Source organism: Zootoca vivipara, chromosome 14, assembly GCF_963506605.1.
Source record: "Zootoca vivipara chromosome 14, rZooViv1.1, whole genome shotgun sequence".
NCBI classification, from domain to species: domain Eukaryota; kingdom Metazoa; phylum Chordata; class Lepidosauria; order Squamata; family Lacertidae; genus Zootoca; species Zootoca vivipara.
Window position 1 is genome coordinate 36480009 of NC_083289.1, and position 21948 is coordinate 36501956.

At 42.7% G+C, this 21948-nt stretch overlaps 1 protein-coding gene across 1 annotated transcript in view; it reads left to right on the forward strand.

The window, feature by feature from the left end:
• Positions 1–1278: 1278 nt before the first annotated feature.
• Positions 1279–21948, forward strand: part of RAB40C (RAB40C, member RAS oncogene family) — a 40042-nt gene continuing 19372 nt past the window's right edge. The window contains exons 1-2 of the mRNA XM_035131255.2: positions 1279–1435; positions 4556–4909. Coding sequence (XP_034987146.1) covers positions 4756–4909 — 154 coding nt within the window. The 5' untranslated portion in view covers positions 1279–1435; positions 4556–4755. The remainder of the gene's footprint in view (positions 1436–4555; positions 4910–21948) is intronic.

Sequence of the window (21948 nt, forward strand, 5' to 3'; positions counted from 1 at the left end):
GGCTGCGTGTAATCTATTCCCACCTCCTTTTGATTCTACCTTTTGAAAAACCCTAAACAGTTCTTTCAGATTTTTGATGTGTCATATGTAAAAGATAAAAGCTAATCCTGTAATAAAAATAACAAGCCACCAGCGTTATTTATTTAGGAGAGTGATTCACCTAATGCTTTGAAATATAATTGATTGACCAGCTGGGGCACTGCTTGGAATGAATTCCAGAGGGGTAGCAGTGGCAGTCTGCTGCAATTAAAAGGGGGGGAAGCCTGATTTGTCAAATATTATGCATGGTTACTGGGAAGTAAGCTCAGAGAAGCTTCTCCCTGAAAATTAGCCCCACTGATCAGTGGGACTTGCACCTAAGTCAATATGCATAGAGTTGATCTGCACTGGCAGGCTGCTGCAATCCTAGGAATAAACCCTACCGCACATACACAGTTCTAGTTACAGGTAGGTAGCCGTGTTGGTCTGCCATAGTCGAAACAAAATAACAATGCACACGAAAGCTCATACCAATGACTAACTTGGTTGATCTCTAAGGTGCTACTAGAAGGATTTTTTATTTATTTTGCACATACACAGAATAGCTTACTTTGGAGCACTGGTCGTTGGGTGAGACCTTAAAGAATTCACACAGCTTTATATGTTTCCTCAGAAGTAAGCCCCACTGGATTCAATGGGGCTTTCTCCCAGGCAAGCAACCATAGTAGGAACGCCACCTCAGTGTGTCATAAGCTTTTGTGCACCCCGTTGGCTGCCTAATAAATATTATAATAAATGAGGAAATGCTTTATTACTGATGAAGAAAGCTCTGCAGTTCCAAGAAACCAATGCCGCAGTGGATCTCGTTAGTCTTTTAAAGTGCCCAATCTTATTTCTATTCCCTATAAAACACGGTTCGCCCTCGCATATAACACTCACTCTCTGTCGGTTGCTACAGTATAGCCAAATCCCAAGCCAGGCAGAGTAGGTAGGTGAGCGGCGCGTCCTTTCCCTCACGCGCTTGCACCACAACTCCCAGTGCGCTTTGCGCCAACTCGGGCGCTGCCGTCAGGGAACAGAGCCGGCGCGTTGCGTGCCGGGACGTGTAGTCGTTTGTGGGTTTTTTCCTCCTCCCGTTAAAGGTCTCGAAGGCAAAGTGAGAGGAGGCTTTTTCGGATGCCCCCTCATGATAGGCCGCGCCAACATGACGGGGTGGGAAGAAGTAAGCCTATATAATAGGGAAGAAGGTGGACTGACGTACGGGAGAGCCTATGGTGTGCCGGCAGTGTCGCTGGGCGGGCGGACCGTGAGGGGCAGGCCTGTGGCGCTTGTCTTCTTGTCCCGAGCTTGAAAGGAGGTGGAAACAGCAGCGGCGGTGGCGGCGGTGACGACGTTCGTCGTTGGAGACGCAACCTGAGGCGAGTCCCTTCAGCGGCGGAACAACCGAAGGAAGAAGGTGAGTGTCCGGAGCGGCGAAGGCGGCCGTCCTGGGCCTCTTTCGTTCGCTTCCTCCCGCCTCAGAATTTTACCTCAGAAGGACGACGACGCCCCTATTTCGAGCGGGGAGTTATGTTTTGTTCCCGCTCCCCGGCATAACCACACCTCGAAGGACTGCCATGTCCTTCCTGGAGCCCAGCCCCTCCACCGCATTGAACACCCCCCCCCGCCCGGCTCAGATTTTTGAGGCCTGCTTCCTTCGTAATGGTCTCCAAAAGTGCTTGTTTACCATAGTGGTTCTCTTCTTCATAACCTCTCTCACTCACGCACACGTATTCTTTCTTCCTTAAAAAAACCCAACAACAACTTGACACGCGTCGAGGGGGATCCACACGTGCACACTCATACGTGCGCTACCTCCCCATGTGTTGTCTTGTTTCTTTCTTTCAGTAGAACAACACACCTCTGAACTTGGCACGCTTAAGTGGCGCATGTGCCCCCTTCCTCCTCCTCTGCTGGGAGGGATGGTGGTGCCCTGTTTCCTTCTCTAGCATTATTTATCTTGCCCTTGTATTTAAGGGCTAGCCATAGGCAATTGTGTGCTGGGGAGCCCTACTCAAGTGAGCAGAGTTGGTGGAGAAGAGATGGGAAAGCACCCAGCATAGAAACTAAGAGGGGTGATATAGGAAGTAAGTCCCCAGATCTGTGTCCCTCCTCTACCAACCCTGAGTGGGGGGAAAACAAAATAGTAGGCTAGTAATTTTTACAAGGCTGCTTTATCTTTACTTCTCCTGCATGCAGAACGTTTACAGCTTGATTTTATTTGCAGGGGTTGCTGAAAGTGCAAACGGTCACTTGTGAGGAAGTCATGAAATGCTTCTTTTCTTCCTTCCTCCCCAAACCAAGCCCAGTGGATTGTGCACAAGCACTAAATCTGTTTATCTTTGCTGCAAGAGTCTTCTGCCTTTAAAAAAAAAGTTGAAATACACTAGATAATGGGAGGAGAGAGGGAAAGTTCTGTCTTGTGGTTACAGAAGCTGGGTTGGCTGCCTCAGAGGTGCAAGTCATTGCTTGATGTTAACAGCTGTCAAGCAGTGGAAATGGGTGTGTGAATGCTCTTGGAGAGAGAAAGATATAGGAACCCCAGAAAGGTGGTGTGGGGTAGTATAATGGCCAATGCTGTGATTCTTAATCCCCCATAGAGCCCCATTGAATTCAGTAGAACTGAGTAACCAGTTAGGATTCCACTGTAAGGGGCTGAGCCATGAGTTGGTTTGAATCTTGCCTCTGTTATAAACTTGCTAAGTGGCCTTTGATCAGCATGGCACTGTCTTGGCTCCTAGCTTCCCAAACTCCACCTGCATTATGGAGGTTTATAACACTTAACATACCTTTTGGGATTGTTGTAAGGATTAAAACTATATGAAGCACTTTGCATGCTTGAAAGCACTATTCAGATATTAAATATTTTAAGTCCCCTATTCCCCACACTTGTTTCTGTTGCTTCTGTTTACCCTTTGGTCAGGCTCTGTTTAATCTAGTTTCTATAATTACCATCCTTGCACAGTTACTTTAGATCCCTATCTGGATGTACCTGCCCCCTTGTCAAAACCTTGTTACAGTATTTTTCACTTGGCCACTAGATTAGTACTACCAGTACCAGCACAGAACAGAATTCTCAGCTTGCCCATAAATATACATAAGATGTTGCAGGGAGGGGGAAACCTGTTCTTTAGGCACCCTTTTCCTGATCAATAACAGGGGTTCAAAGAATAATATGCTGCCACAATCTCCTCTTCCATCAGCTCTTAGTCCCACATCCTTTATTACCCCACACTTCCTCTTGTAGTCGAAACAAAATAGAAAAATTCCTTCCAGTAGCACCTTAGAGACCAACTAGGTTTGTCATTGGTATGAGCTTTCGTGTGCATGCATACTTCTTCAGATACACTTCAGATACACTGAGTCTCTTGTAGACTCAGATATGTCTTCTGTTCTGTAGTCTGGTGTCTTGGACTTCAGCTTTGGTGCGGCATTCCTTTCTTTGCACACTTTCCAATCTCTGTGGCTTTGTGCTTTTGTCTATACCTTTGTGTGTGTGCCTTCCTCCTTCCCCATTTTTTTGGACCTCTCCCTTGCATGATACACACAAGTTCACACCCTTGTTAATTTAATGTTAAACTACCTCCCATTTCTCCAGTGGCTGACATGGAATATAATCTTGCAACTTGCAAGCCTGTACAGAAACTCTGAGAACAATTAACAAGTTTACCATGTTACAAAAACAGGTCACTAGAGTGTATTGGTGTAATCTGATTAATACAGACTGTTTACCCCTTTATAATCCACTTCTTTGGGAAGCATCTTGCTTTAACTTAAGTGGGTACTATGAATGGATTACAAAGGAGGAAAGAGTATTATGTTTCCAAGAGACAGGAGTTGGGAAATTGACAATGGAATGAAAATATGGATATTACAAGAGTGTCTTACGAATTCTAATTGCCCGTCAATGATTTGGGAAGCTAAATCTAACAGACCTGATTTCTTTCTAAATATGTGTAATCTTGTCAGGATTCTTGAGATGTGAGCGTATGGACTAGAAAAGACACTGAGAAAAAGTGTAGGAAGCTTAAGATCAGCTGTGTGTTTCTGTGAAATTACAGTTAGATATTGAAAGAGGAACTCAATTTATTGTTCCTGGCTCAATATCTTCCTTTACCAGTAAGTGACTATACTTGTATCCCAGTCTCCCCCAGCTTTAGTAAGCTTCAGATGTTTTAAACACCATCTCCCTTCAACCCCAGCCAATGTGGAGAGTAGTCAGCAATGATGGGAGTTGTAATCCAACAACATCTAGAGGTCACCAGGTTAGAGAAGCCTGTTATACCCAGTAGGTTTCATTGCACAGCATATCAGAGGCAACCCCTTTCGCCAATAAGGTGTTTTGTACAGGTGCTGGCCACCTCCCCACCCCCCGAATGGGGTGTCTGTGAGGAGAAATAGTACGGCCATTGCACTTATGTTGGTGTTTGGCAGCTCAGAAAATTTTGAACTGTGCATTTTCTGCCTGATAGTTCAGGAGTTTGAAATGGAAACAAAGTAAGTAGGCCATCTTTCCCCACCCCACCTTCCCTTTCAGGACCCAGCACATTCTGACAGAAGATTATTCACAAAAGATGGAGAGCCTGCTGTGAGAAGAATCATTCATCTCTGCTTTGTGCCTGCCTGTGGAAGGACAGAATTACACTAATTCTCCCAAGATTGCCTCTGAAAATTTGGTATCGTGTGCATCTTTCAGTCTGGCTGTGTGTTTAGTATGTGGATTCTACCTCTTCACTAATGAGAGGGAGAATGGGAACCCAGGGCAGCCCTGTGAAGAGCTATGATTATCTGCTCAAGTTCTTGTTGGTTGGTGACAGTGATGTTGGCAAAGGAGAAATCCTGGAGAGCCTTCAAGATGGAGCATCTGAATCGCCTTACGCATACAGTAATGGTAAGCAATCTTAATAAAAGCACTCTAGCCATTATCTTGCCTTAATTGGGGTGTTTTCCTCATTTGTAAGATGTTGTATTGTCTTGTTGTTTATGCAGGTTGGTCTCCATAACCTGAAAAAGAACACTTCACATAAAATAGCTAGAATAATAATTTTAAAAACCTAACTAGCCCAGATATTTCATGTTATTTGCTTTGCTGGATCTTGGTGTGGTGTTGTATTTTAGGGTATGTGCAATGTCACATTAATGTGAAGGTTGTGACTTGGTTTCTGAAATCGTCTAGCAAAGCTGCCTCCCAGTGTTGTGCTGTGGGAATGATTCAATTACTGTTTTGGTATACTTTGAAGTGGTGACTTAGAATTGCAAATCCTGCAGTGTTAAAAAAAGTGGCTCAGAAGCACACAGCACTTTGTGTTATTCAGACTTCAGGTGGTGGGAAAGAGAATCAAACCTTACTCTGTAGGGCAATGGTTGGAGATCCAGTTTAAAACCTGGTTACCTTTTAAAGTGTGTGCCATGGAACAAGTTGGTTAGCTCAAAATTCATACCATTTCTGACTTGAGCAGCAGGAGTACACATCTAAATCTGACTCTTTTGCATAAAGTCTAAAAAAAATTAAGCCTCACAAGCCATTAACAGTTAACTAAGAGACAATATGTAGCATTCCAGTATATTCTTCTGCTTCTTTGGATGGTAGCTAAAATGTAACTCTGCCTGGCAGTGACTGTCCTGTAGCAATTTTTCAGTCTGTCAGAGCTCTAGCCATCTTAAACTCTGAATGACTGCCTGGGGGGTTTGACAGCAGAAAGGAAGCATCCGCACCAGCTATACTCCCAGGGCTTCAGCACTTGGCACATGACGCCTACACTGAAAGCAAGTGTATGTGTGGCTCAAACTATACAGTGTGGAAGCAGACCTGCTTAAATGGGGCTGCCCCCAAGGAGTAGGGATGTCTCATGTTTTAGTAAAATGGGTATACAGAAAGCTGGCTATTCTGTGCTTTCTGCTCTTGCTACCTCCTAGAACAGGGGTCCCCAGACTTACCGGCGTTTGGGCCGGTTCCCACTGCGCCGTTCGCGCGGCGGGCCGGAGGGCGGGGGAGCGCGCGCCTGTGCGGGCCGGTGGGCGGGGGAGTGCACGCCCGTGCGCATGCGCACGGGCGCTTACTGGCGCGGCGACGCGCTTCCAGGGTGGGGAAAGCGCCGAAAATCTGTTGTGCGCATGCGTATGGGCCTCCCCCGACCCGGAAGTGCACCAGAAATGACCTCTTCCGGGTCGGGAGAGGCCCATACGCATGCGCACAAAGGATTTTCGGCGCTTTTTTCCCGACCCGGAAGAGTGCTACCGCGCTGCGCGCCGTAAGAGCGGGCGGCGTGCGGCGTCGCGGGCCGGATTGGCAGGCCAATTGGGCCGCATCCGGCCCCCGGGCCGTAGTCTGGGGACCCCTGTCCTAGAATCTCTTCTTCACCGCCCTTTCCCCAATGTGTTCCACTTGCCAAGCTCACTTCTAGTATTGTGAGCTTAGCTGAAGAAAAAAATAGCTGTAAAGAACAGGTCAGAAAATTGGAAGTAGGCATCAGGAGTAGTTGCCACCTCTCATGCATGTACCTGCTTTACTGGGGGGGAGGATTCTCCAAATACTAGACGTGACTAGGACAGACCTAGGTTTTAAATAGCCAGCCTACTGTCATCTGGTGACCGTTTTAATCTGGTGACAGTTTGACTTCCAGCTGCTCAGAGTCCTTGCTGGCCACAAAAATGTACTGTTCCAGTGGCTGCTTTAGCTGCTGTAGGTAGAACTGGTTGCATGACTATGTAGAGCTGTGTTCAGAAGTCAGCTGGGGGATGAACAAAATACTTGATGCCACTGACAAAAAACTTATTTAGGGGGCATAAATGACATGTTATTTCTCAAATATGGATCACATTTAAGTAAAAACCTCTAGTGACACTTCAGAATAGCATTTTATGTAGATCTTACAAAATCAGAAACAATCAACTTAAAAAAAACACTAATTGCAGCAGTCTAGGCAAGAACTTAATGATCTGAAATGGAACAGCAGCAGTCTTAACATTCTGGAAGGTCAAAAGCCTTTCAGAACAAAATCATTTTTTGCAGGCTTCCGAAATAAAAGGTGTCAGTACAACCTTTCATACTTGCTCCTTTCTTATCCTCTCTTGATATTGAAACACATTTTGGCTCTGGTATCAGGATACTTAAGTTCTTTCAGATGTGATAACCACCAACTTAGAAAGCTTTTAAAAAAGATTATACAAATTAATGGAGGATAATGCTAGTCATGATGACTATATGCTACCTCCAGGGTCAGAGGTTCCCTAGCTCTTACCAGCCACTGGGAAAAGCAGCAGGAGAGAGCTTTTTATCCTTGTGTCTTACTCATGAGTTTTTGATAGGCATGTGCTCAATTACTGTGGGAAACGGGATGCTGCACTGGACAGGGCTTTGGTTTGATCCAGCAGGGCGCTTCTTATGTTCATAGCTGCTATTTACTTTGCAGTTAGCCTTTATCTGTGGTCATTGCTGCTAGGTTTTTGAACTGGCAGCAATAATGCTGCACCCGAAGTACAAAATTTAAGCATACCAAGGCTCTTGTCCAAAACCTAGAAATATCTGAACATATCCTGTTTAAACAGATGTTCTGTCGTGCTGTCCATTCATCACCTTTAATGCAATTTTATTTACAACATTAAATCACCCAGACCCGAACCAATTCTAGAGGCCGTTGCTTAAGAATCAGCTGAGGCCTGCTACATGAAATTGCTCATCATAATGTTGATACCATCAGTTTTGGAAAAGCTGTTGCTCTTTTGCAAGTGTTGCTGTAATTTGGAGAAGAAATATTGCAACACTTGAATTGCATCACTTGGCACTAGAGCATCTACATTAGTTTTGACATTTCATGAAGGTCTAGAAAGTTGTTGCAGAGGAATACAAAACTTGATCCCTCCGACCTCCCCCTTCTCCTCCCCCTCCCTCCCTGCAGTGTGTAAGTATTATCTCCTATTTGGATCAGATGTCTAAAGGGCATAGACTGAATGCTTCATATGTAAATCTCATTCCATTAATAGCCAGCTCCTCAGTAATGAAGGTCTTCCAGTTGATGTGTGCAAAACTATTCTGGTGAACCATTGCAAATGTGTCTTTCAATTGCAAGTAGTTGGGTTGTGAGAAGGAGCAACATGATGTATCATGAACCTTCATGTTTGAACTCTATTTGTTATCCAGCTACTTAGGTGCTTGTCCTCATCATACACCTGATGCTATGTCCTGTTGTCTCTATTCAGTGTGCATGGTGAAGGAATGAGTGCTATAAAACCACCTTCCTATTCTCTCTGTTGATTGACAACAGCCACAAATGGCAGTGCAGCTGCATGGAAACACAGAGCTGGGTTCTTTATTATTATTATTATTAATAATAATAATAATTCAGTTTCTTAGCTATTCTTCACCAGTCTCCCAGAGTGGGTTCAGTTTAAAACAAATGCAATCATACATACAGTGCTTTTTTATAAAAAAGATGTTTGGTGGTACATACATACAGTTACAAGAATTATATAGATATGGAGTCAAAGACCATGTATTATGCTTTTACATTTGCAGGCTTCAAAATGCTTCACTTCCTCATAATCAGTGTTAGCTGCTGTTCTAGGAACATTTGTTGTTGTTTAGTCGTTTAGTCATGTCCGACTCTTCGTGACCCCATGGACCAGAGCATGCCAGGCACTGCTTTTTCCTGTTAGGCCATTGGAGAATCTAGCCCACCATTGTCTACACTGACTGGCAGCTACTCTCTGTGATTTCATACGAGGGTCTTCCCCAGCCCTACCTGGAGATAGCAGGGATTGAACTGTGACCTACTGCATACAAAGCATGTGCTCTACAACTGAGCTGTGGCATATCCCAAATCAGAATGGTTAAAGTATGATTACATAAATTGTGATACTGTTCTTCCTATATCGGTACATGTAAATTAATGTATTCCTGAGTAAATGTAGATAAACTATTCCAGAGGAGTTCAAGTGGTCTGATTTGTGGATTCTGTGGCCTTGACTATAATAAGCTTTTATCTGCTGTCAACTTGTGAATTCCAAAATAATCTGACAATGCATGAACATCTTTGACCTAAGGAGGAGACAAGCCCCCACAGTAATTCCTTGGAAATCTAAAAATATTTACACTGATCCAGAAGATATTATATGTCTTGGGAAATAGGGAAATGGAATGGTTACAATTATGCCCACTGCCCCAGGGTTAATGGATTAAATAAGAGTGTTCTTACCTCTTTTACTAGTACAGCATTGGTTTGTTGTGCTTTTCTGCATAAAACATATCAGAACCTGGATTATTGAAACTAGAGACTTCCAAAATTTTCTTGTATGTTATTACTTTAGCTGACTACAAAATTGTGTTGAAATTAAAATAAAACTTATCCTTGAAGAGGGCAACCAATAAAGGAATAATAGGCATATCTTGTCAATTAGAGAAAATTAAATGCATTGTTGTAATGTGACAGGTTTTTTGTAGGACTGCACTTTCAATATCTCTTGTGTTCAAGATTGTGGATATCTACAGTCAGCTTCAGACTTCTATAATCCAGCTTTCCTACATGTCTTTTTTTAATGGCACTTTTCTTTCTAGTGATAAGCGTGAAATTCTGCTTGAAAGAGGTTTTTGCAGGCAGTGTAAAACTCTTTTCAGAAAGCTACATAGATACCAGAGTACACTGGTGTGTATTGTCCTTTGCAGCCTCTGTTTGAGGTTCAAAGGTAAACCCTGTACATGTTCTCCCCACAGAAATTGTACTCCTTTGCTGTTCACTGTCAAAGAATGGTGGGTGAGCAGTAAAACCACTTGCCCCAGCCACATGCTACAAGGAAGATATCTGAGCAAAGTGCTGTTAGCTTCCTCAAATACAAATGTTAAGGCCTGAAAAAAAAACTCTGCCCACCTCTTTCCCATTTCCCCTCTCCATCTTCACATCTTTGTCATGCAGCTGAGAGCTGCTGAGCACCCATGCATGTAGCTGTTAGGAAGGGAAGAATTAAATGGTCTTTGTCCCAATTGCCTAGAATATAAAATGTACACAACAAGCTGTAAATTGCGTTCATTACCCCAAGCAGCCATGATCCCCATGTGAACTCCTATGAAGCATACAGTTGCTGAACAGGGATCCAGCAGCCTCAGGGAACATTATGTAAGAAGGCAGCCCAGATGGGGCTGTTTTTAACCTCTCTTTTTCTTGCTGTCATGTACAGTGGTGCCTCAACTTACGAATTTAATCCGTTCCGAAGGCACCATCGTAAGTCGAAAAACGCCATTGGAAACACGATTTCCCATAGGAATGCATTGGAAACGGAAAAATTCGTAAGTCGAAGCAACCCTATCTAAACATTCGTAAGTCGAAAAATCCCTATCTAAAACCGCCATGGTTTTTTCCGGATGTCAAGACATTCGTAAGGGCGTGACCATTACCCCCATTTGTAAGTCAAAAAATTCGGTTGTCTAGTCGTTTGTAAGTCGAGGTACCACTGTACTGTGAAGAAGCTCACTATCACGGACACACTAAAAGAACTTGAGTCACTTAACTGGAAGTTTTGAGGTGTCCCCTATGTACTCTAATGGTGTACTCTACTGCTGGAGCAGGTAGCTAAAGAATATTTGGCCCAGCTAGCTTACTACATGTGTCCAGGGAATGAGATAGGGAAGTTCATCACTATAGCCGTCTTGAATAGGGTACACCTGTTTGGTGTAGGGGTGGAAAGACATTGAGATTCCTCCCCTTGTGCTGCAAAGAAACTTCTGCGGCAAATTCATTGGGGTCTATAGGGTTTGCTAGGTAATTAAAGTACTTGAAATAGATTGGTGCCTCTTCATTGACATTCCTTTTGGTGTGAAGTTGGTGATCTATCAAGTTACTTCATATATGCAATCAACTAGTTCTTTAGCAACAAAACCTCTTCACTCTTCTGGGTCAGACTCAAATCACTGTTTCTCTATGCGACCATGAACTTCACTAATCAAAGATAATAAATATCCTGTTGTTGTTCAATTTGATTGTTACTTTGGATTATACCTTCCAGGATGAATGGCAGAGGGTGGGGTAGGTAGGTATGTTTACTCCTTCATGTGACTTATGCCTCTATTGTCATAGCTACCCCTGAATTCACATGAATCTGTCTCAGAACAGCTAATTATGTAAATTATGTAAACAATTGAGTTAGTGGCAGGCTCTTACACAACCAAGCTTACTCTGCATAAAACCAAAGTTGTATATCTCAATGTGTATACACACACGCACACAAATAAATGTTTCTCACTTTCCACACGCCTCCCCCCTCCCCCTTCCTATACAGTGGTACCTCAGTTGTTGAATGTAATCCGTTCTAGAAGACTGTTCATTCAACTTCTGAAACATTTGACAACTGAGGTGTAATGGGCGGTCGGCAAATTCCATTGAGAGAATGGAGAAACACTCCTTGAAGCTGTTTGACTTCCAAGGCATGTTTGAAAACAGAAGCATTCACTTCCGGGTTTTCGGTGTTCAGGTTCTGAATCATTTGGCTTCCGAAATTCTCGAAAACCAAGGTCCCACTGTATAGCTTTTGCCATCCTAATTAAGCTGTATTGTTTATCTTTTCCTACTGGTAATGTATAAAGGTAAAGGTAAAGGGACCCCTGACCATTAGGTCCAGTCGTGACCGACTCTGGGGTTGCGCGCTCATCTCGCATTATTGGCCGAGGGAGCCAGCGTATAGCTTCCAGGTCATGTGGCCAGCATGACAAAGCCACTTCTGGCAAACCAGAGCAGCACATGGAAACGCCGTTTACCTTCCCGCTGTAGCGGTTCCTATTTATCTACTTGCATTTTGACATGCTTTCGAACTGCTAGGTTGGCAGGAGCTGGGACCAAGCAACGGGAGCTCACCCCGTCACAGGGATTCGAACCGCCGACCTTCTGATCAGCAAGCCCTAGGCTCAGTGGTTTAACCACAGCGCCACCTGGGTCCCACTGGTAATGTATACCAGTGTCAAAATCTTTGAAAATGAAACACCAATAATCTGTTTCAGCTGAACTAGTACTCCAACTATGGTCATATTCATTGCTTAGGAACTGAAGGAAGGAAGCTTTTGTGGTTCTGTTAAGGATTGGATATACTGTAGAGTCACTATTCATTAGCATCTGTTGAGGCAGGAGTGCCCACCCATGCACATAGTTTGTAGTGTTTCTCTCAGTGTTACAACACATCTTGCTGTAATGCCTTATAGTTTGAAGGGCACAACAGACTTTTCTTCATACCCAGTTCCATACTCAATTCTGGATGACAGTGTTGATCTTCAAGACTTACTCAAGTTTCTGAGCTGTGTTGGCTGGCCAGCCTCTTAAGAGTGTCTGAATTATTGGGAACACATTATTGCTGAAAGAACTCTCTTGCTTTTGTAACAAGTCTAGTATGCAGCACAGTATGGCCAAGATGCTGCTGTGCCATAAACGTCAATATTTATCAGCTTTTAAATAATCCTTCCTTCAAAATTCATGGCAACAAACAAATAAAAAGAAATTACACACACACACAGAGAGAGAGAGAGGTGTTTGTATGCAGTTAAACACTGAAACATTTAAATTTTGTGGATTGGTATTTTTTAAACTAAAATTGCTAGCAATTGATGGCCTTCACACTCTGGCAGAAGGGGTGGGGCAGGTCTCTCTAGGCAGGAAATTCCAAAGTCTGGCTATGCACACTCAAAAAGACCCCGCTCTAGTCCTAATCAACCATGATTTTGGAACACATAAAAGTACAGTGGTACCTCGGTTTACAAACTTAATCCGTTCTGGAAGTCCATTCTTAAACCGAAACCATTCTTAAACTGAGGCATGCTTTCCCTAATGATGCCTCCTGTTGCCTGTGCCCTTCCACCGTTTGGCTTCTTTTCGTACACCGAGGTAAAGTTTGCAAACCGGGACACTACTTCTGGTTATGCAGAGTTCATAAACCGAATATTTCGTAAACAGGGCTGTTCTTAAACTGAGGTACCACTGTACCCAGCTACCTACTTGGCCATGGGTTATAACTGCAGACATCTCTGAACAGAAACACAGGGTTCAGGAGAAGGCATGAAGCCATAACATCCAATATACCATTACAAGTCATAACGGCCTGTAGTCTGTTCAATCAGTTGTGGAGAGGAGGGGATTCCTTGTCTGACACAGTGCTCTGTAAAGCTTCTGGAACAGGCCTTCCAGAAGACAACTGCTTCGCACCTGGTGTTTTTACCTGGCTGGAATGTGTCCTTGAAATCGGAGGATGGCTGTTGCTTGCCAGGATGGAGTACAGAGAGATGTTTCAGTGTATGTAGCCTACATTACAAAAGTAAAGCTTGCATTTCTTGCCCTGGGCACGCTTGCTTCTGACCCTGCCCGGTACTGGCATGTGACCCATGGAACATTTCCCAGAAGGTAGTGCGACTCTTGGGCTGAAAAAGGTTCCCCATATTTAGATACTTTAAAATAATATTTGAGAGTATCTGACAAGCTAGCTGGTGGGTGTTCTCTTTTGATGAGTGAGCCAACTACAAGCAAAATTACTAAACCATCCTTGAGTGTTATTAGAAACTTTGAAGCATCCTTAAACACCTCTCTATTAAAGTGGCAGGTCTATGCATTTCAGAGTCCCTGTAGCAGCAGAGGATGCCACTTCCTGTTGTTCCAAGCAAATCCTGTTTCAAGTACCGTAGGGAACAAACATCCTTTTACAGCCCATATGTTGCTGTATTCATTTCCTTGTAGAATACAATCATTATGTAGGAGAATGTTTTCCAAATAGTTGTTGTCTGAAGTATGGTTTCAGAGTAATATGTCAAAGTTTTCTATTGTAATAATGATCTAATGCTTCAAACTTCTTATCATTGTCTCTGTATATTAGTGGCAGAGTGCAGAGAAGTATATATCTAGATAAGGGTTGGTACCTTCAGTAAGCCTTTGTGGAATCAATGCATAGTTTATTAAATGTAAATGATAGCTTTCATACTCCAACCCTGTCTATATAATAAAACAAATCCAATATATAAGTAATAGTACTAGAGTATAATTTATAGGTAAAGGTAAAGGGGCCCCTGACCATTAGGTCCAGTCGTGACCGACTCTGGGGTTGCGCGCTCATCTCGCATTATTGGCCGAGGGAGCCGGCGTATAGCTTCCAGGTCATGTGGCCAGCATGACAAAACCGCTTCTGGCGAACCAGAGCAGCACACAGAAACGCCGTTTACCTTCCCGCTGTAGCAGTTCCTATTTATCTACTTGCATTTTGACGTGCTTTCGAACTACTAGGTTGGCAGGAGCTGGGACCAAGCAACGGGAGCTCACCCCGTCGCAGGGATTCGAACCGCTGACCTTCTGATCAGCAAGCCCTAGGCTCAGTGGTTTAACCCACAGCACCACCTGGGTCAAATTCATTACTCAAATTCATGAATATGCCTTCCAGTCATAAGATGGATCTTTTAATTATGCATCTACTTTATCTGGCTCCCTTACTTTACTTCTTTATAACTCACCCTTCTGTAAGAATAAGGAGGTTTAATGATGAAAATAAACAGCATCAAAAACAAAAATGAAACCACCATACAAAATACAGCATAACAACAACAAGCACAACATTATAGAAATGGTGTCACTCCTACTATGTACCTAAGGCCTGCCAGAACAAATAGATTGTAAACTGCCTCCTGAATGAATTTAGTGTGGGACTATGACTGCTGTCCTTGTAGACCAAGGATTGTGAACATAATATGAGTGATGTTGAAAGAAGGAAGAGTAGCAGAATCCCTTCCTATCTACCTGATCACGAAACTATTCCACAATTGGTTTGAGGCTGTCCTAAACAACCTAACAAGCCGTGCTGGATCACACCAGAAGGCATATCTAGTCAAACATCTTGTTCAAACAGGTGCTTGTGGAAAGCCTGCAAGCATACACAAGTGCAACAGCATTCTCCCCACGTGTTTTCCAGCAGCAGGTATTCAGATACTGCCTCTGATAGCAGAGGTAAACACAGTGCTAGTAACCATTGATATACGATTGTTTTTCATGTATTTGAGGATTACTCTTGAAATTATCCAAGTGTAGAAGCTAATCTTGGGGAAAAGTTACAATTCAGATTCAAGTTATTCAATAACTTTCAGGTGGATGCCATTCAGATCCGGTTATTTGTCAATTCTTAATTTGTCAGTAAGGCGTACAATTTCAACTCTTGGCAGTGCTTAACAACACAAACCTGCCAACAGCATATGATTCAATATGGCTAACTTAACCCAACAACTCCCCCCCACAATGCACAAACAAATCTTACTGTAGCTAACCAAAGACAATCAACAACACCCAGGCCACTCCAACCTCTCTCACCACCAAGGAAACATAACAAGCGAAGTAAAGTAAAACTTTATTTATTTGCGTGGCCTACATAACAAGCGAATAGAAAGAGAACCTACCCAAGTGACACTGACACAAAACCCCCACACAAACACTTAGTAAAAGAACATAAGCTTTACCCCCCTCTCTCCTGCCCCCCTTTTCTTCCCAACCCTATACTGCATATAACACCAATGTCTCAAAACAAATGTAACTGATCTGTAGAAAGAGACAATACATATGCTTTTATAAATGAGGAAAATCTTTAATACAGTAAAAGTTATTTTTTAAAAAAACCTTGGCAATCCTATTTTCCTCAGTTCCTCAGAATTGCTCCCTGATAAATTTAATTCTGGCACTGGGATCTGCCCTACATCTTATGCTGTAAAGGCAAAGAATCCGTTCATGGCAATCCTCTCTTTCTTTTTTTGCACCCCGGATTGCATTTGCATGCATTTCTTTTGCCAAAATTTCTCTCCCTTTTTGCTCTCCTCATTTTCTTGTCTCTCATAGCTTCCTTGCCTCTACTTGGTAACCATTCTGGCATCCTCTTGGCTCTGGTTCTACCTTTTCCATCAGCAGGTATAAGGGGAAAAAATAAACACAAAAATGAACATGGCATGAGCTTGTATTACCTCTTGTAGAATTTGTTGGTGGATAAACACGAAAATCATTGCTAGCACTGTACCCGAGTCACTAGAAACACTTCTATTTAAAACTAGATGAAATTATCAAACAAAGACAAGGCACCTTATATCTAACACCAGACTGGCCACCTTATCGGTACACAACTAATAATAGGATCATAGTTGCAAAGTTGAGTAACTTAGTTCTCAAATTCTTTATGTATAGATCCAAAGCACTAAATATACTTCAGCCAATAAATACCAGGACAAATAATGATAATGACTTGGTGTATTTTGAGTGTTTGTGTGTGTGATGGTGGTTATCACTGTATCATATGAGCCTCTGGTCTGATCTAGCGAGCTGTTCCCATATTGTACCAGCATGACATGTGGCATGTGACTCTGATGTGAGTGTAAATTAGTTATATGCTCCACCTTTCACTTTAAGAAGCTCAAAGTGGCGCGCATAACACAATTATCTATGCAAGAGTTGATGCAATACAACAGTTCAAGAAACAGGGTAGGCAGGGGTAGGCAGGGTGGCACGGGGCACCGCACGGAAACCATGCTGCGCCCTGTGCCCTGCGCCCACCCACAAGCCACAGCAAGAAACAGAGCGGGGCAGGGGCGCTGGAGCGATCGCCACACCAGGGCGCCCGACATGCTTGAGGACGGCCCTGTCAAGAAAGTTGATGAGAGTAGAAAAGGTGACCTAGCAGGCAAAGGGTTGGGCTAGAATGTATTTGCATGGAGTGCTTTATGTGAGTATCATTCAAAAATGTTTATTCCCCTATCTGTAGTCTGAAATAGTAATCCATTCTATACTTCATTCCAATCTAATTCTTCTGCATGGGTAGATCCACTTAAACACCTATCTATTAGCCTGTGTTATTTACACTTTATACTGTGAGATTTGTAGAGCTAGTAGTCAACATACTCTTGCACTTGATCTGCTTTTTCTCCACTCTTGCCCGCCTCCTGGTTCATAGCCATATACTATCCAGCTTGTGGATCGCAATGCAATTGTTGTTTGCTTATTTATTTAAATGATTTATAAGCTGCCCTTCATAAAGTAAACACTCTCAGTGGGCAGGGTACATTGGTACTAATGAAACATATTCTGAGATAAAACATGTTTTCTCCCTCCAGCCATTTGCCTTTTTTTCATTTCAGTAACTGCAAGGTGGCTGTCTGTGGGCATTCCATATATATAGTGATAACTGAAACGTCCCTTAGGCTGTATCTTCAGGTTTCTTATGAGTGAATGTGTGTGCGTCAAGTGATAAGGAAATACTGACAGCTGTTTCTGTACGTCACTTGGGTCAGGTGGTTTGTATGGTCTTACATGTTGGTGGTTTATATAACTAAATTTTAGAGATGAGGAAAACAAAAGTTGACAAATTGCCTACTACTGTTCTTTCCTCACATTTAAGTGGCTTTAAAATAAATGAATATTTAATCTATTTTTATTGCTTTTGTTATCTACTCGTGCTGGCTTATGTTATGGTAGACTGAAAAGGTACTTTTTTGAAATACTCATGCTGCTGCCTAAAGTCCAGACTGTGTCTAAGGGAAGGCACATATGTTAAATTTGTGTTAACACATATGTATGCTTCTTGGGAAACAGGGATTCCCTGCAGCTGCCTGTTAAGCTGAAGCTTGCAGTCAGTGGCAAATGTAAGTTTGCTGCCATGTAATATATGCATTGACTTATGCGGCTGTTTTGTAAGAATATATTTAAGGAACTTAAAGTACAGTACTGTAGCTTATAACTACTTGTGCCGATGTGTTGTTCATAACTTTGTGTATTCAGATATATGGCCCACAACAAATACAGTGCTGTGGTCTCTAAAATACCTAAAATGGGTCAAAGAAACATCAACTTGCTTAGAGGAATCTTCAGCAAATATTCTGTTACTTCTCCTAATGCAAGTCTACAGATTGCTGACATCCTGAGCATTCACATCTACCAATGTTGTATTGTATGGTCTTCGATATTTAAATGAGCTCTAGTTATGGCCAAACTATATCTTCTTATGAAGTGAAGCTGTGGTCCATCAGCTATTGCTTCCTCCTCTTTTTACAATACAAAACAAACCATTATATGAAAGTAAAGCTGCTGTTAATGTCCCTGGGATGACAGGATTTATTGTGAGGCAAGAATCCTAGTGCATTAGCGCTTTTCTCTAGAGGCTGTTGTGGATGAGCCTCTTGGCTTATTCTCTGCCATCTGCAAGTCCCAAATTCAATCCCAGATCTGCCTCCAGGGTCCTGGAACAGTGCACCTTCTGGTCTGATTATGTCTGGTATTTGAACAGCAATCTGCTGATTTTAAAAAGTATTTTAAAAATACTTGCATTTATTTAAAAAATGCACTTACGGTACTGATTTATTTGTGTCTACCTAAATGATTAATTAAAAGGAACTAATTCTAATAGTCTGTTTTCATGACTCCTGGTGTCTTGTTGTAGGGGCTTTGTCAGACAAGCTCACAAGTCTACCCCTGTTACTGGAAATGCACCTTTTCAGTATCTAAAATGCTCTGAGCAGGGGTTTTTTGTTTGTAATTATAGGATACGACTACTTTAATACTTTAACAATCACAACATCTGCTAGTGAAAATAAGATTACAAATAAATGTAAACATCCCAAACTAGACCCCAGTGACCTTCCCTAATAGAAAACTCTTGAGACCCTTTTGGAAGCTATCGGAAAGGTGTTCTGGCAGATCTCTGGGAAGTCATTTAACAGCCCCAAGGCTGCCATTGAAATAGCTCATCTAATGATGGGACCTGAAACAAGGGACTAAATGCTGATTTTAATTATATGGGAGCCTGGTACTTATAGGGAGAAGCAGTCCCATAAATCTTTCTTCTATGGCGATCACTCATAGCTGAGTAAGATTGTCTTCCATGAAAACGGTCTTAACAGTGAGTCTGTAAGTGACTTTGGAAGCCAATTCTGATAATAATTACTTTTCAATTACAATCCAAAAATAAACTCATTATAACAATACCAATTTATAGTACAATTACTAATACCAATCGTTCAAATACCGAATTATATAATTTAGATAAGGTGCCCTCCCCCACTGCTAGAATTGGTGGTTTGATTATTTTCTTTATTTCTGCGTTCCAAAATCTTACTAATTTCAATTACATTACGGTTATGATAATAAGCCCTTATACAGCAACTACAATATTAATAACTTCTGTCTGTGTTGACATATTAAATGATTTCTAAAACTACAAGTGAGGAACTCAAACTATACCCTTGTTCTTCCTGTGTGTGGCAATTATTCTGTCCATGATGTTTCTTCCTGTCCTAGTAAAATGTTATGTCTATCTTTTCCCAATTGTTGCTGTTATCCATCATTCCTTGGGAGAAGCTGATATCCCATTGTTGTTCCAGAAATTTCTCCCTCACTCTGCCCCGTGCTTCGTTGTTTTGCAACTTTAACAACGGCTGCAAAAGTCACTTTTGTCCCAATAAATAACCTGTTTTCACCATTTTTCCTCTCAGCCTGGGAAGAAGAGTGATCTGTCAAATTGCAGATGACTCAGTAATGAACCTTATCAGTTCCTTGGCAAGTTCACAGACTCCTTTCATCCTTCCGTCCAACTGAAGATAAAGGAGCAATTATACTTCCAATTAAATTCCAAGTCCTTTTAGCGTTATTTAGTTCACTCCGTAAATAATAAAGGACAGGGAAGAGTCAGTTCTAAGTTTCCATTATAAACCTTTTGCAAAATAGAGCCTCCCTCCTTTTTTTTTACACACACAGCTCCGTTTAATGTTATATTCCATATCTATAATCCAGTTTCTTCCGGTCTTGCTTGTACAAATATAATTTGAACTAACGTTCAAAGGAGGGTTGATGAATCATAAATGTAGAGAAGAAAACTTTATATAAAGAAACTGTAGGCTTCCCCCCCCCCACCGTCTTTCTCACTGAATGAAGTCTTCTCTCAAGTTCAAACCTTAACGAACTTGCAGCTGGTTCTGTTCAGCAGTTTGTGATCTCATCTCTTCTAGCACACACCTGTACTTTAGTCCAAATTAAACTCTAACAGGAGAACCTCTGCCTCTTAATGGCGGCGTAAGAAGGTTTTCGGCAGGCAAAGTGCTTTTGCACTCAGTGCCTCCCTGCCCTCTGCATTCCATGCCGGAGCAAGAGCCAGGTACCAAGACGAACTGCAAGTGAAGCACGTTCCCTCCTGTCCAGGGGGGGGGGGGAGACTTGCAAGGATAATTACCCTCAATCATCCTTGTTTTTCCTTTGCCAATGATCTCCTGCTGTTGTGGGAGCTGCCTCCATTAAGGCAGAGTGGAACCGGAAGCCTGTGGAGACCAATTCTGGATCCACACGTTCTTCCACAGTGGGGACATACGGTAGGTTTCCAGGTGGGAGTTGGCCAAACGTGCCTTCCTCTTAACTCATTTCTCCTTTTCGCCCTGAGTTCGTGCTTCTTCAAAGTCCACAACACCTTTGGTAAAGGCTTTCTCCAATTGGAATGCTCACAGGCCAATGTTTCCCAGTTATCAGTGCTTATACTACATTTTTAAAGATTTGCCCTGAGTGCATCTTTAAACCTCTTTTGTTGTCCACCAGTATTTAACTTTCCATTCTTAAGTTGGAAATAGAGTAGTTGCTCTACTCTAGACGATAAACAATATCACCTGTCCAATGAAGTTGATGTTGAAGAATCATTGCTTCGACACTGGTGATCTTTGTTTCTTCCAGTTCACTGACATTAGTTCGCCTGTCTTCCCAAGTGATGTGTCAAATTGTATGGAGACACTGTTGATGGAATCTTTCAGGGAGTTGGAGATGGCGTTTATAAGTGGTCCATGTTTTGCAAGCATAAAGTTAATAGTAAAATGGCTTTGTAAATGAGCATTTTGGTATCCCTCTTAATGTCCCAGACCTCAAGCACTCTGCACTTCAATTGGGAGAAGGCTGTGCTCGCAGAACTCAGGCGATGCTGGATTTATGGAAAAATAACTTCCCAGTCAGGAAAAGTGGTCAACATTTTAGAGTGTTACACCATTAAGTTGGATTTGTGTCGCTGCAGAGGGGTTTTATGCTTGTTGGTGCAGTACTTTGGGTTTTTTTATTTTGTGTGATAGGCCAAGCTTAACTTAAGCTTCTGCGAAGATATTTAGGATGGTTTGGAGGTCATCCTCTGAGTGTGCAACACTGCATTGTCATCAGCATACGGAAGTTATGGCAACCTTACTATTTGCTTCAGCCTACTCAGATGAAAGAGTATTTCATCTGTTCAGTATATAATTTCCACCCCAGTGGGGAGTTTCCCTTCAACAATGTGAAGGATCTTGGTGATGAAGATAATAAGAAGAGTTGGGGCGATAACACATCCCTGGTTAATGCCTGATCCCACTGTGAATGGTTCACTTTGAGAGCCATTGTAAACAGTCCCATAAATATGTGGGTCCAAGGGTATGAAGAGTTAGATTCTAACAATCAGCTGCTTGTCAGGGCTTGCAGGGGTGAAATCAAGTTACCTAATGTCATTGTGATGCCAGGCGATTGACAGATATCTTCACACCCTGTCAGTTGACCTGCAAGGGGGGATGGACTTTGAATTGATCCCAGAAACTAACTGGTATTCAGGATAATCATAGTGGGTTTGGTTGCATATGCTCCTGCCACTCTCCATGCTCTAGGACAGTGTTTCTCAACCTTTTTTGGGCCACGGCACACTTGTTCTATGAAAAAAAATCCCGCGGCACACCAACTCTGTGCCGCCTTATATTTAGTTTAGTTTGGAGGGGAGACGAAGAACTGCTGCGCAGTAGCCAGGCGGACCCACCAGGCGCTCTCACCTGGGTTGGGGGGTGACGAGGGGCCCTCTCCTCCCTATCTTTCCCTTTTTCCCTCACCTGGGGGGGGCCTCCCTCCTTTTCCTCTTCTCCTGGGGCGGCTGGGGTGGCGACGGCTGCGGCGACGAGGCAGGGCCGTCGCG